General features: G+C 53.0%; 2 protein-coding genes across 2 annotated transcripts; both read left to right on the top strand.

The window, feature by feature from the left end:
* The first annotated feature begins 588 nt into the window (after positions 1-588).
* Positions 589-4,434, top strand: KLK4 (kallikrein related peptidase 4). Its single transcript, XM_004286127.3, has 5 exons — positions 589-649; positions 1,970-2,132; positions 2,555-2,805; positions 2,893-3,029; positions 3,645-4,434. Exons 1-5 carry the CDS (start codon positions 589-591, stop codon positions 3,795-3,797), a joined length of 765 nt encoding a protein of 254 aa, XP_004286175.2. The 3' UTR covers positions 3,798-4,434.
* Positions 4,435-9,502: 5,068 nt separating this feature from the next.
* On the top strand, positions 9,503-12,977 carry LOC105748912 (kallikrein-15). Its single transcript, XM_012539215.1, has 3 exons — positions 9,503-9,550; positions 12,380-12,543; positions 12,818-12,977. The coding sequence occupies exons 1-3, from the start codon at positions 9,503-9,505 to the stop codon at positions 12,975-12,977; spliced, it is 372 nt and encodes a 123-aa protein (XP_012394669.1).
* The last annotated feature ends 884 nt before the right edge of the window (positions 12,978-13,861 follow it).

Below are 13,861 nucleotides of genomic sequence, written 5' to 3'. Positions count from 1 at the left end.
CCACTCACCGCGCCCTAAGAGCTCGCAGTCTTTGTGACCCACTGTCCCGACAGCTCCGTGTCCCTGTGACTCTCAGCATCCGGACCTTGTGTCTCCAGGTCTCTTCTCCAAACAGGTCTCTAGTTAGGAGTGTCTCTCCAGTTCTCTCTCTGTCTCCCCTGGTCTCTCTATTTCCCTGAATCTCTCTCTCCCTGCCTCTGCCTCTCAGTCTGTCTCCGATGATCTCTCTTAAGTACTCCATCTTCCCTCCATCCTTGAGAGTCCAGTCTCCATCCTCCTACCTCGCCCAGTTTATAGACAGAGAGACGCTTTCTCCATCCCTTCCTCTCCACCGAGTTCTCTCTCTCTCTCTCTCTCTTTCCACTTCACTCTCCCTCTCTCTTTTTCTCTCTCAGCCTCTAAATCTCTCCAGGCTGTGGGTCTCTGGGCCATGATCTCAGACCCTATGGCATGTGTGTGTCGGGGGAGGGGTGGTATAGGTCCTTGTTTGCCCAATAATATCCTGGGAGGGCAGGAATGGAGAAAGAAAGAGACAGATGCAGGGCCCCCGGACTCACCTGAGACTGACCCTCACGCAGGTGCTGAAGGATGTCCATGGCAGGAAACCCCTGGGGCTGGTTCCTGGGCCACCTCCTCCTCAGTGTCACAGGTATCTGTGTGTGTGTGTGTGTGTGTGTGTGTGCGCGTGTGCGTGTGTGTGTCTGTGCCTGAGGCAGTGTTTGTTACAGGCATGACTCAGTATCCTCCTGGATGTGCCTGAAGCTGCGTGGGTGACAGTACTGTGTGACCGTTGCTCTCCAGATGCACACTTGTGATTCCTTGTATCACAGGGAGTTTGCATATGCGCTGCCTGCGTACTGGGTGTGTGTGGCTTTGCATGCCTCTGTGTGTGACATAGTATGACAGGGTGTGTGGTCATGCCCGTGAGAGTCGGTGCGTGATTGGGTGAACAGCTCTGACCATCTGTGCCTCTGAATATCCTGCAGAGTGGCAATGCTGTGAGGACCTGGGGAGCCTGGGGTGCCGCTAAAAGGGAGATGGTGCTTCTGGGGGAGTCACCCATCGCTGGCAATCTGTGCCTGCTTCCTGGGTCTCCGATCCTTGGGCCCCCAGACAGCCACATCACGGGACGGTGTGATAGGGTTTCTGTGTGAGCCGGCTTTTTGCTGCTATGGGGGAGGCTGAGCCAGGGAAGGAGAGGCTTGGAGGGCCATAGAGTGTGGCACTGCCTCGAGTGTCTGGCTGTGTCGCCCTTGCCTCTGCCACCTTGTGTGAGGGGGTCTACTTGTGCTGGGAGGCTCATAGCCCCAGTGGTGCACTGTCGAGGCGCGCGCGCGCGCGTGTGTGTGTGTGTGTGTGTGTGTGTGTGTGAGAGCGAGAGAGGTGACATGTGGGTCCCAGAGATCTATGTGACACACTTACAGCTGAAAGTCTCCTCTTGACAAGTGACCCCACTTCCTATACCCTGATCTCCGCCTCTTGAATCTGATCCGTGGAGTAACAGGCCTGCACTGTGATCCCGCCCCCTTCTCACTCATTCTTGATTCCGCCCCTAAGAGCCTGACTGCCCTCAGGATCCCTGACTCCATCCCAGCGGTCCTGACCACACCGCCTGCACTGTGACCCCGCCCCCAAGTGGCCTAGTCCTGCCTCCTGAGTCTGTCCCCCAGCCCTGACCACGCCCCCCTGGACCGAGGTTTTCCCCCCACCCCCCACCAAGCTCTCACAAGCCCTGGTTCCACCCTGAGCCCATCCCCCTGACCTCGGAAGCCCTGATCTAGCCCCTGCACCGTGGCCACGCCCCTGCTCTGTGGCCACGCCCCCGAAAGCCGTGACCACGCCCCCAGGAATAAGTGTCCAGCCTTCTGGGCCTTTTCCCCAGGCCTGACCACGCCCCTGCACCGAGCCCCGCCCCCAGAAGCCCCTGTTCCCCTCTGAGCCCGTCCCCCAGCCCTGAATCCGCCCTCAGGATCCCTCGCCTGGGGTGGAGGCAGCGACATCATAAACGGCGAGGACTGCCACCCGCACTCGCAGCCTTGGCAGGCGGCACTGTTCTTGGAAAAGGAATTTTTCTGCGGGGGCGTCCTGGTGCATCCTCAATGGGTGCTGTCAGCCGCACACTGTTTCCAGAAGTGAGTGCAGGGCGGGGCGGGGACGGGGGCGGGGCCTGGGTCCTAGGGAGGACCCGGATGTATGGTGAGCTGAGGGGAAGCGCTTAACAGGTTCAATCTCTGGGTACTAAAAGTGAAAACCAGTGTGAAGGAAGGCTCTGCGAGGGAGGCGGGAGCTATGTGTTGCTTTGGAAGGACTCAAGGGTCCTGGGTTGAAATCCCAGCTCAGCTGCTGAGTTACTAGTGACTTAAGGCAAGTTCTTGCCCCTGGATTATGATTGTGCCTTAGGTTGGGTAGCTCTTAGCGCAGTGCTTAGCAAGGAAGATGGGGCTAGGGTAAGGGGCTGGAGATGAGGCTGTGGTTGAAGGCAAGAATGGAGATAACGGCGCAGTAGCCACAAAGCTATTCTGTCCCCACCCCACCCCCACCCTGTGGCCCTCAGTTCCTATACCATCAGGCTGGGTCTGCACAGTCTTGAGGACGACCATGAACCAGGCGGTCAGATGATGGAGGCTCACCTCTCCATCCAGCACCCAGAGTACAACAGACCATCTTTTGCCAACGACCTCATGCTCATCAAGTTGGAAGAATTGGTGCCCCAGTCTGACACCATCCAAAACATCGGCGTCGCCTCCCAGTGCCCGACCGCTGGGGATTCTTGCCTCGTTTCCGGCTGGGGTCGGCTAAAGAATGGTGAGCTCGGGAGTGTGGGTGTGTCCGGCCTCTCTGAGGGGGTTCTCTGCCCAGCCAGAGAGGCTAATCCGATGCTCTGCGTCCCAGGCAGACTGCCCAAAGTGCTCCAATGCGTGAATATCTCAGTGGTGTCGGAGGAGATCTGCAGTGAACTCTATGCCCCTGTGTACCACCCCAGCATGTTCTGCGCTGGCGGAGGCCGGGACCAAAAGGACTCCTGCCATGTGAGAGCTGGGAGAAGGGAAGAGGGGAGAAGATCCAGGGAGAGATGGAGAAGGGAGGGGACAGGGAACCGTGGTGAGAAACAGAGATACGGGAAGATCGTGTGACAAATGGGGAGAGAGACTGAAAGAGAGAAGTCGACACAGGAATAAGGAGAAGCAAAGAAAGACAGAAATAGAGAAAGACAGATTCAGTAAGGCAGAAACACACATGCACACACGCACACCCACAGAGAAACAGACACACAGACGCGTAGAGATGAAATGCCAAGTGAAATAGGAAAAAAAACAAAAATAGAATATAAAAAGAGATGCAGAGAGGCACAGAGACTCCAGGGGTCGTTGAGACAGAGAAATAAGCTACAAAGGGAGAAAAAGAAGGAGGGACACAAACAGAGACAGAACAGTAACAAACCCAAGAGCATCTACCAGCTGTTAGGATGTAGGGGAGCAGAATTGGTGCGGTCAGGGCTCTAGAATGGAACGTTTAAGGAATATGTTGCTATCTTTTTTTTCCCCCCTCTCCTGCCATGGCTTCTCATTTGGTTCCTTTCTGATCTCACATCTATCTCCATCTCTCTGTGTTTTGGATTCTCATTCTCTGTCTCTCCACAACAGGGTGACTCTGGGGGCCCCCTGGTCTGCAACGGGTCCCTGCAGGGCCTTGTGTCCTTTGGACAATCCCCCTGTGGCCAGCGCAACGTGCCAGGCGTCTACACCAACCTCTGCAAGTTCACAGACTGGATACAGAAAACCATCCAGGCCAGTTAACTCCAGGGACTGGGACCCATGAAATTGAACCCCCAAATATAAGCTGCTGAAGGAATTCAGGAATCTGGGTTCCCAGTGCCTTCCTCCTTCAGACCCAGGAGTCTAGACCCCCTCCCCCATCCCCAGTAGTCCGGTCCTGCTAAGAATATCTTCCTGTACACAGTGCCCCCTAGTGGCACAATGTTGACCCCGCCTTACCATTGGTAGAGAAAGTTGGGTTTTCACCGTCATATGTCCCTTCCTCTAAGCCTAGAAATAAAGTCGAAGAGAAGCACGGGTTCGGCTCAGACTCTCCTCCTTACTTCCCTTCCCATCCAAGGGATTCCAGCAAATAGCTTTCCCTCCTTGTGCCTCAGTTTCCCCATCTGGGAAATGGGAGCCTTGACCAGGAGAGCCACAGGATCCCCAAGGAACGAGACATAGCTGGAAGGTTAAGAGAACTGATTCTGTGGATGTTGTCCAATTTCTGAAAAGTCACATCAGCAAACGGCAAATTAATGGGATTTACTTATTCGGTTTATGTAGCTTTCACTGACTGCTTTTGGTTTGGTCTTCTTAAGAATTTTAAGAATTCTAAGAATTTTAAGAATTCTCGATTTGTAGCTGTCTCAGGACCCTCCTGCTGTAGCTGGAGACTGGTGGGAAGAATGTGGGGGGCGGCGGGGAAGGGGGGGGTCTGAGGACAGAGAGAGGGGAGACTGGGGACCCAAGAATATAAGGAATTGGTATTATACCATAATAATTGTTATTATACTAAATAGAATACACTGATGAGAATTTATATTCATACGTATATTCATAAATACACTGTGAATCTATTCTTAAGGAAATATTTAAATTTTTATGTATCTCTTAATGTATCCTCAAATATATAAAGAGTGAAATAACTAAAAGTAAGATAGACAAATCCCCACTCATAAAAGAGGATTTGGGGATTCCCTGACGGTCTAGTGGTTAGGACTTGGTGCTTTCACTGCCAAGGGAGCAAGTTTGATGCCTGGTTGGAGAACTAAGATCCCGCAAGTGGCGAGGCGTGGCCAAAATTTTGTTTTTAATTAAAAAATGTTAAAAAGAGGATTTTAAGGTGACTCAAAAAAATAATCGAACAAACAAGACAAAAATGGATAAGGACATAGATGATTTGAACAATGTGATTTACAAACTTTACTTAATGGTCATGTATAGAACATTGCACCCAGTATCTGAAGAACATACAATCTTATCAAAACACGATACCTACCAGAATGGCTAAGACTAAAAAGATGGACAGTGGGCTTCCCTGGTGGCGCAGTGGTTGAGAGTCCGCCTGCCGGTGCAGGGGACACGGGTTCGTGCCCCGGTCCGGGAAGATCCCACATGCCGCGGAGCGGCTGGGCCCGTGAGCCATGGCCGCTAAGCCTGCGCGTCCGGAGCCTGTGCTCCGCAACGGGAGAGGCTGTAACAGTGACAGGCCCGCGTACCGCAAAAAAAAAAAGTCTCAGAGTAAAGTAAGCTGTACTTGGGGCGTCCCCCCTGCTCGATGTCACACTCTCAAGCTGGGGCCTCACACACCTGTTTTCTCTCCCTGGGTCTCAGTTTCCCCATTTGTAAAATGGGGGTCTTGATAAAGCGGTTTCAAAGAGAGATGCCCAAACTGAGAGATGGAGAGCCCCCGCTTCAGCAAGTCCTTATCTACTGCTGCCTGACTGTGTCCTCTGAGAAAGACCCCACAACCACCGCTCCCCAGCATTCTGGGAAAACAGGCCTGATAACGGCCTGGGATTACTCAGCACTGATTAAGTGTCAGGCACGAATTTCAGGCACTGACGCCTCAAAACACTCCTAGGAGGCAGAAACAATAATTATTCTCATCTTACAGAGGAGGAAACAGAGGCCCAGGAAGGCCGAGTGGCTTGCCTAAAGACACACAGCATTATGTGTTGGAGGCAGGATTCAATCCTGGCTGCCTGGAGCCAGAGTCCACGTCTGAATCGTGTCCTGGGTTAACCCGTCTTTCACGCACCAGCCTAATTTCGATTTACACACCTGCTCTGTGCATATTACCTCGTCCAACCCCACCCATTTCCACTCCTCCCCCACTCTAAGACCCCATCACGGGTGTGCACTGATAACCAGAGAGGTGATGTTTCACACTCAGGGAAGCACAGGACTTCCTGGACCATTCTCTTGTCCCTCCCCCCGGACTTCTGCAGCCTGGATGACCTTGAGCATGGGTGGGGGGGGCTCTGTCCTCGCCACCGTCTGCTCATGTGTGTGGAATTGTTTACTGTGTGCTCTTAGCTCCTTACACGCACTAACTCTTACTCCTTACAAAACTCTGTGGTTTTATCTGATTATTATTGAATAAAATTATCTGTAGTTCTAGAATAAATAAATTCTAATTCTAGAATAGCTTCTAGCCTGGGAAGCCAAACTATCTGGGGGTCCCAGAACATCTGAAGATGACAGGCTTCTAGTATGTCTAGAGATCTGTGGCTTTAGACTATTTTACCGTCTTGGGTTCTAGAGCATCTGAGGACCTAGATTTCCAGAATACCTCAGGCCCTTCTCTTCTAGAATCTGAAGGTCTGGTATTCTAGAGCTGTTGAAGGTCTGGTGTTCTAGAGTGACAGAGACCCTAGGATTCTGGAATAACTAAGGGTCTATGGTTCTGGAATGTCTGAAAGACATCTGGGGGCTTAGACACCATCATTTTCCCATATTATCTGTGAGGAAGTCAAGTGCCAGGGACCCCTAGGCATTGGCCACTGATGTCCTTAACAGTCAGCCCCGATCATGCAACCCCTTCCTATATATGTGACGGATTTCCAGAAACAGGGAGAAACTATGCTTATAATAGGTCCCATCTTTCACTGGGTGATCTGAGGTCAGTACTTCCTTCTACTGTGCCTCTTCGTTATTTAGACAAGACACGGTAGACTCTAGACAATTCCCCAGGGCCCTCTATGGTCCTGAGACACTGGTAAACAAACTTAAATTCCCAAAGCTTTGGGTCATCTTAAGAATGAAGACTGCAAGATCCAGAATGAAGACTCTAGTCTCCCAGTCTCCAAAGTCATGCTCTAGAGTCAAGAGTCTAGGAACCTCAGAATCCTGGAAGCCAGGCCCCTGTCTCCTTGTCCAGTCGCTTAAATACGCAATGCCGTTTTTTGGGTTTTTTGGGTTTTTTTGGGGGGTGTTTGTTTTAGTTTTTTTGGCTGCACCAGGTCTTAGTTGCAGCACGCGAACTCTTACTTGAGGCATGCATGCAGGATCTAGTTCCCTGACCAGGGATCGAACCCAGGCCCCCTGCATTGGGAGTGCAGAGTCTTACCCACTGAACCACGAGGGAAGTCCCCTCCATGCAGATTTGAAACTCCATACTTCACATTCCGAAGTCAATCCATGAACCCTCAGAGTCTAGACCCAGACTCTAGAATCCAGGCCCCATAACTCAAAATCCAAAATCTATCATTCATAGTCCAGGCCCCAAAACCTCAAGTCCTAGAGTCCAAACGTCAGACTCCAGATTCTTAGTCTGGACTCTAGAGTCAGAGGCCCTGGATCTAGAATCCAAGACTGAGACCTGTCACTCAAAGGCCAGAGTCCAGGATCCAGCTTCCAGACCCAAACTCCAGAAGTCACATTCCAAAATCCACTCCCGGCTTCAAGTCATGAGTGGCCGATTCTAGGCCCCAAACTCAGAATCCAGAATTGGAGATCCAGAATCAAAGCTGAAGATCCAGAAAGATCCAGAACCCAAAGTTGGGAGGTTCAGACTCCAAGATCCAGAATTGGGGATATATATCCAGAACCCAAGGTCCAGAATTGGATAGCCAGACCCAGGATCCACTGTCCAGAATCAGAGCTCCAAGATCCAGAATCCAGAAGAGCAGGTTCCGAATCCAGAATCAGGGATCCAGAATGGGGGGGGTCCCGGTCCAGCTCCAGAACCCAAGATCCAGACCCCTAGTCCAGGCACCAGAAGTATGACTCTAGAATCCAGTTTCTACACTCCAGACCCCGGATTCCAGGTTACATGCTCCAGGCTCCTGGTTCTATATTTTGATCTCCTCCAATTTTCTGCTCTTGCCCTACTGTCTCCTCCCCCTCGACAAACTGCCCTTGGTAGGGAAATTCCTCCTCAGAGACTCAGACAAAAGCTTCAGCCTAATAAATGCTCCGTAGGTCCTGTCCCCCACCCCACTAGCCACTTAGGCATCCCTGCCTATAAACCTGGCTCTCAGCCACTTCCCACCTCACCCTATCCCCCTCCCCCAAGACCCGGGTGGGGCCAGGAGTTTATGAATTCAGGCATTCATGTGCCTGCTCGCTTTCTTCTGGCTTCCAAGCTACCCCAGATGCTGCTGGAGCGGGGTGAGATCTTTGAGATGGGGCAGGGGGTTTGGAGTGAGGAGAGACACAGGTCTTCCCTGGTCTCGGGGAGACATGGGATGCCCTCGTTCCAGGGAGCAGACATGGACTTCCCTGAGGGACTTGCATGTCAAGGGCACCTGGGTAGGTCCATGGGTTGTTTGCTGAGGCACCGAGTTGAGCCTGAACCAAGAAAACGTCCTGGAGATGCGAGAGGGAGCTGCAGCCGTGAGGTGGGGGAGGGCACAGAGTACATCAGGAGGACGTCTTCTAAAGCACTTGTACCAGAGCCAGGAACAAGGTCAGGAGTTATCATGCGTGCAGGTCAGCTCAGCACAATCTCCCTGAGGCCTCCTGTGTGCCCGGCCCCTGGCTGGGCAGTGCTGGGGACACAGAGAGGACCTGACCTGAGCACACCTGGGGATGGAACCAGAACAGGCACTATAGGACCCAGAAGAGATACCTGTTAGGTATCGGGGTCTCCCAGAAGAGGCGAGGGCTGAGCCTCAGAGGACAAATAGGAATTTGGAAGATGCGGGGGGGGGGGGAAAGGGCTTTAATTCAAGCCCAGAGCTTGCCTAGCTCTGGGCATTGCTGGGGAACCAGAGTGCAGTCAGGCTGGGCTCGCCCTCAGGGAGCTCTCGGTCTGGGAGGGGAGGCAGACACCGCTGACTCAGGGAGGTCAGAAAAGGCCTCCAGGAGGAAGTGGACCTTGAAGGGACTGGCATACCTGGAAGGAGGAACGGCCTGAACAGAAGTGTGGAGGCATGAAATTGCAAGAAGGAAAATGGGAAGAAATAGCCTAGACGCGCAAGGTCACGAGAGACCCAGCCAGAGGGGCTAGAAGGGGAGAAGCCACTCATGGCCTCACAAGTGAGGCTGGGGGACTGGGACTTTATCCTGGGGGTGCCGGGGGTCAGCTCCGGGTGTAGGGGTGTCCTGTGGAGCCAGGTAGGGGTACAGGCTGTGAGGAGTGTGGGACTTGAGTGGAGGGACAGGCTTGGTAAGGACCCAAGAGGCCAGATAAGAGGCTGGTGTGGGGTTTGGGGAAAGAATATATCCTGAGCTAAAGCTTTGGGGTCAGTGGATGGTGTTGGGCTCTGCCAGGCTGTGGGTGTACCTGGGAGTCTGTCCCAGTGCCTGGAGAAACAGCAGACCCTTGGGAGATGGAGAGCCCAGGAGGGAGAGCAGTTTGGGGTGGGGAACAAGGATGGTGAAAAGGGGTTTCTTAAGAGCAGGTGGGATGAGTTTGTGTCTGGAGGGATCCAGGTGGGGGCAGGAGGGTCCACCCTCACACCCGCTCGCTCTCTCCCCTCCCCAGACATCAGCAGAGCCCTGGTCCCTCCTTCACAATGTGGCTTCTCCTCACCTTCTCCTTCCTGCTGACGTCTGCAGGTGAGGTGGGCCCAGGTCAGGTCCGGGCCAGCGGGAGTGTAGTGCCACCTAATTCCCCAGCCTATCCGGGTCCTGCAATCTGCCAGCAGCGCCTCCCTCACTCGGGGACCACCTGCTGATCCTTCCCCCACACCCACCTCAGCCACATGCCGACATCCCTGGGTCCTCGCCCTACCCCAAGAGCTGTCAGGGGCCTGGCGCTGCTCTGGAGTCCCCATGACAATGAATATGGCCCTTGGGTGACACAGACCTGAGTTCGAGTTCTGGGGCTGCCCCTTCCTTGCTGTGTGACCTTGAGGAAATTGCTTCCCCTTTCTGGTCCTTCAGTGCCTTCTTTAGAAGACAGCACCTACCTGCAAGAATGACGGTAAGGGCTCAATAGCACGATGTAGGGAAAGCTTATACTGAGCATTAAATACATGTTGGGGAGCTCAAGAACACAGGCTCTGGGTTCAAATACTGCCTCTGCCGCTTTCTAGTTACTTAACGTCTCTGTGACTCAGGTTCCCTAACTGTACAGTGGAGATAACAACAGATGCTCTCTCATAGGGTTGTTGTGAGGATTAAATGCGGTCCCGGCCCAGGGTACCGCGCTGTAAAGGTGTGTTAGCGTTGCTGGGCACTTGGTATATTCCAGACGCAGTGGTCAGCACTCATCTGGTCCCCTGTGGCTCAGAGAGGGGCAGCCGCTGGGTCAAGGTGACCCCAGGCGGCAGGAGAGCTCCAGACCGCGTTCAGCCACCACCCGTGGAGAAATTAACTGTAACCTGATGCCTCTACCCTGGAGAGGTTGAAGGTGGACTTTTATTAACCCCCCCACATGACCCTCACTTCTGGGGGCCCCTCAGACCTCCCCGCTGCTGCCAGCCTCCCCTCAGGCTCTCTCTGTGCTCTTTCCTCCCTGCCCCTACCCCCTGCCCGCTGCACCCAGCTAGGGCCTCCGCCCTCCTCCGGCTTGGACTGGCCAGGGGCGGCCTCAGTGCCCAGCTGTTCAACCCGCACCCTCTGTCCTTCTCTGTAGGACGACCCCACCCTTCCCTTGTTAAGCCCCTTGTCCACCACATCCGCGTTCCCCCGGCCTTACCAGGGCCCTTGGCCCAGTTCCTGACCTTGGCAGGTAGAGTGTGGGCATTTGGTGTGGCTGTGCACATCTTGCCCCATTGTGGGTGTCTGTGTGCCTGGCTGTGACCCTGAGGGGACGTATCCACGTTGCCCAGTGTAGGGGGTCATGGTCCTATGACCTTGACGCATCCCCGTGCATGTCCTTGTGCATGGTGCAGTGTGGGCAAGGGGAGTGTGTGTGTGCAGAGTCCTTTGTGTCTACATCCCGCCCACATGTCTGAGCCAGGTCCCCAACTGTGAAACTCAATTAGTGACCCTGAACACCCAGTGAGTGACTTGGGGGCTGATCTAGAGATGGATAAATATGTCGTGACCTGGCTGCCTGTGTCTTGAGCAATGTGCCTTTGACCTTGAATGCCACCTTTGTGTCCCATGTTTCCCTGGGTCTGATCTAGTGGGTCCATATCTGAGCTCTGGCCCTCTGGGTCGGTTTTATAACTTTGAATCCCCACAAAGTGACTTGGGAATGAATAACGGTTTTGACCTTGATGATCTTTACCTGGGTCTGCACATATGTCTGGCTTACTTTGGCTAAATTTGTGTCCACAACCTGAACATCCACACATATGTCTACATAAATAAATCTATATGTCCTTTGTTTAAAATAACTAATATTTTTAAAGCAGTTACAATATGCCAGGCATCGTACACACACTCTCTCACTCTCTCTCTCTCTCTTGCTCTCTTTCCCATTTAATTCTTACAACAATCCCATTATACAGATGAGGAAATAGAGGCACAGAAAAGTCCGTTTGCTCAAAGTCTCACAGATAATATGTTTGGATCCAGGATTTTTTACTCTATCACTTCAGATTTAACCACTATACTATAGACCCATGTTGGTGACAAGTCTTCTGGGACCTGAGTGTGTATCGGTGTCTCTCCCTGTGTACCCTCATTCAGGACCTCACCCTGTTGTTCAGACCCCGTGTGCAAGTGTGCAAATCTGTGGCCTAGTATATGCAGATCCACGCTGGAGTCTGTAAATTAAGGTCTGAGCTTCTATGTCCAAACCTGTGCCTGTGAACGTGTGTGTGTGTACACATATACGCACACAGGCTCGTGCCTTAACTATCCTGTTCACATACACATATGAAGCTCTGTGCTGTGATTCTTGAAGCTGCAACCCATGTCCACGCAAATGAATTTCAGCTGAAAGTGCTGTCCATATCAGTTCCTGAGTTTGGAAGACTGGCTGTGCCTGTATGTTTGCCCATGACCTTGTGTGGCTACATCTGTGTCCTTGTAAGATACTGCATTTGGCTGAGATGTCCAGACTCTGGGGCCAAGAATGTGTGTCCCACACATTGAGTGGCCACACCCTTTTGGTGTCTGTGACAGCCCGGTGAACTTGAATGGCCGGTTTCAAGTGACCATCTGTCTGGACCTATATCCATTGTCCTTGTCTCTACTCCCAATCCCAGAGGACTGCCTGCCCTCTGGTCCTCTCCCTGTCCTCTCTCTCCCGGAGTCCTATAGCAAACGAGTGGGGGCTGAGGGCAGAGGGACAGTTCTGGGGAAAACAAGCAGCAGTTGTAAAAGCTAGAGAGAAGACGTGCTTAAAATTCCACAGGAGGGACATCTTAAGAAGTTGGGGAAAGGCAACAGGTGGAAAATGTATAGTGAGGTCAGGGTACAAGGAAGGTGTAGGGTGCAAGGGAGAGGACTCTGTCCTCGGGGATCTTCCTCTGTCTCCTCTCTCAGTGGCGCAGGATGACAGTGACAAGGTGCTGAGTGGTGACGAGTGTGTGCCCCACTCCCAGACATGGCAGGTGGCCCTCTTCGAGCATAGACGCCTTAACTGTGGTGGTCCCCTCATCTCCCCGCACTGGGTGCTCTCTGCAGCCCACTGCCAAACGCGCTATGAAGGCTTAGGGTCCTGACGGGCCGTGGCGGGAGGGTCTAGGGATCTCACAATCATGGATTCTGAGGAAAAGAGCTGGAGCCTGGGGATTGAGTTCCAGGTGTGTGCATGACTTTGGCACCTTGGTCTCTAAGAGGCAGAGGCTGAAACTATTGGCTTCGGGGCCTTGCGGAAAGGCTGATGGGATCTCCAGATTCCCAGAGGGTCAGGGGACCCAAAGTTGCCCACTCTCTGATCTTTCTGTCCACTCCTCACTCCATTTGCGGCTAACCGCTCACCCGCACAGCTCCACGAGAGTGCGCTTAGGCGAGCACAACCTGCGCCAGCGCGATGGCGCAGTGACTTCATGGGACCCCTGGTCTGTGGGGATGTCCTGGGGTGATGTCCCCTGCGACACAACCACCAAGCCCAGTGTCTGTACCAAAGTCTGCAGCTACTTGGAGTAGATCGAGGAAACCATGAAGAGGAACTGACTATTCTGGGCTACCACCTGTGTCCCTGACGACACAGAAGCCCCCATGGCTGGCCAGCAGCCCCATCTTGACCTGGAACAGAACTGGGCCATCCCCCAAGGCCCCGTCCAAGACCCAGAGGTTAGCCAAGGACTTGCCCCTCTGAGACCAGAGCTGGTGCTTCAGGTCACCTGTTTGATACCAGAATAACAGAAAACACTGATGCAAGTTTCTCTGTGGAAGTTTCTGCAACTTACTTCTGGGGATGAAGGGAAACGGGGGCCACAGACTGGGTGGGGAACTCACGGCCACTATCTACTGTTCCTTTTCACCCACTGCCCTGACGTTCATTCAGCATCTAGGACCGGCTATTTCATCTTGAGCGAAAGACCCAACCTCAGTCAGCCTGGGTTTCCCCCATCTCCTATTGCTTTCCTCAGAGGGTTGCTGTGAGGATTAAATGAGGTGATTCCTAGGAACTGATTTGAATAATGCCTGGCACTGAGAAAATACTCTGTGTTTCTGGACCCCAGTGAAAGAACGCAGCACACACTAGATGCTCAAGAATGACTTCATTTTCTTCAAGATCTAGGCTTCCTGGTCGCCATGGCGAAAAGGCAAAAACTCTCCTTTCCTTAGGCAGGTTCCTGACCTACAGCAGAGGTTGGGCCCCCATGAGCTGCTTTGATTTTACTGAAGAGCCAGGAGAATGGGTTGGAAAGCTTAGAAGTGGATTGGGCTTATCATTGAGGCTGCAGGAATCTAGCTCCTGACCCCCAAAATGTGATTTTTCAAGGTCACTGAACGTCAAGGCGCAGGAACCTGGCTCTTGAGACCTAAATAGTTTACGGAGGGGAGGGTGGATTGGAATTTGCAGA

Source organism: Orcinus orca, chromosome 20 (genome assembly GCF_937001465.1).
Source record: "Orcinus orca chromosome 20, mOrcOrc1.1, whole genome shotgun sequence".
NCBI lineage: Eukaryota > Metazoa > Chordata > Mammalia > Artiodactyla > Delphinidae > Orcinus > Orcinus orca.
Note: the sequence above shows the minus strand (reverse complement) of the source record. Positions and strands in the feature narration are given on the sequence as shown.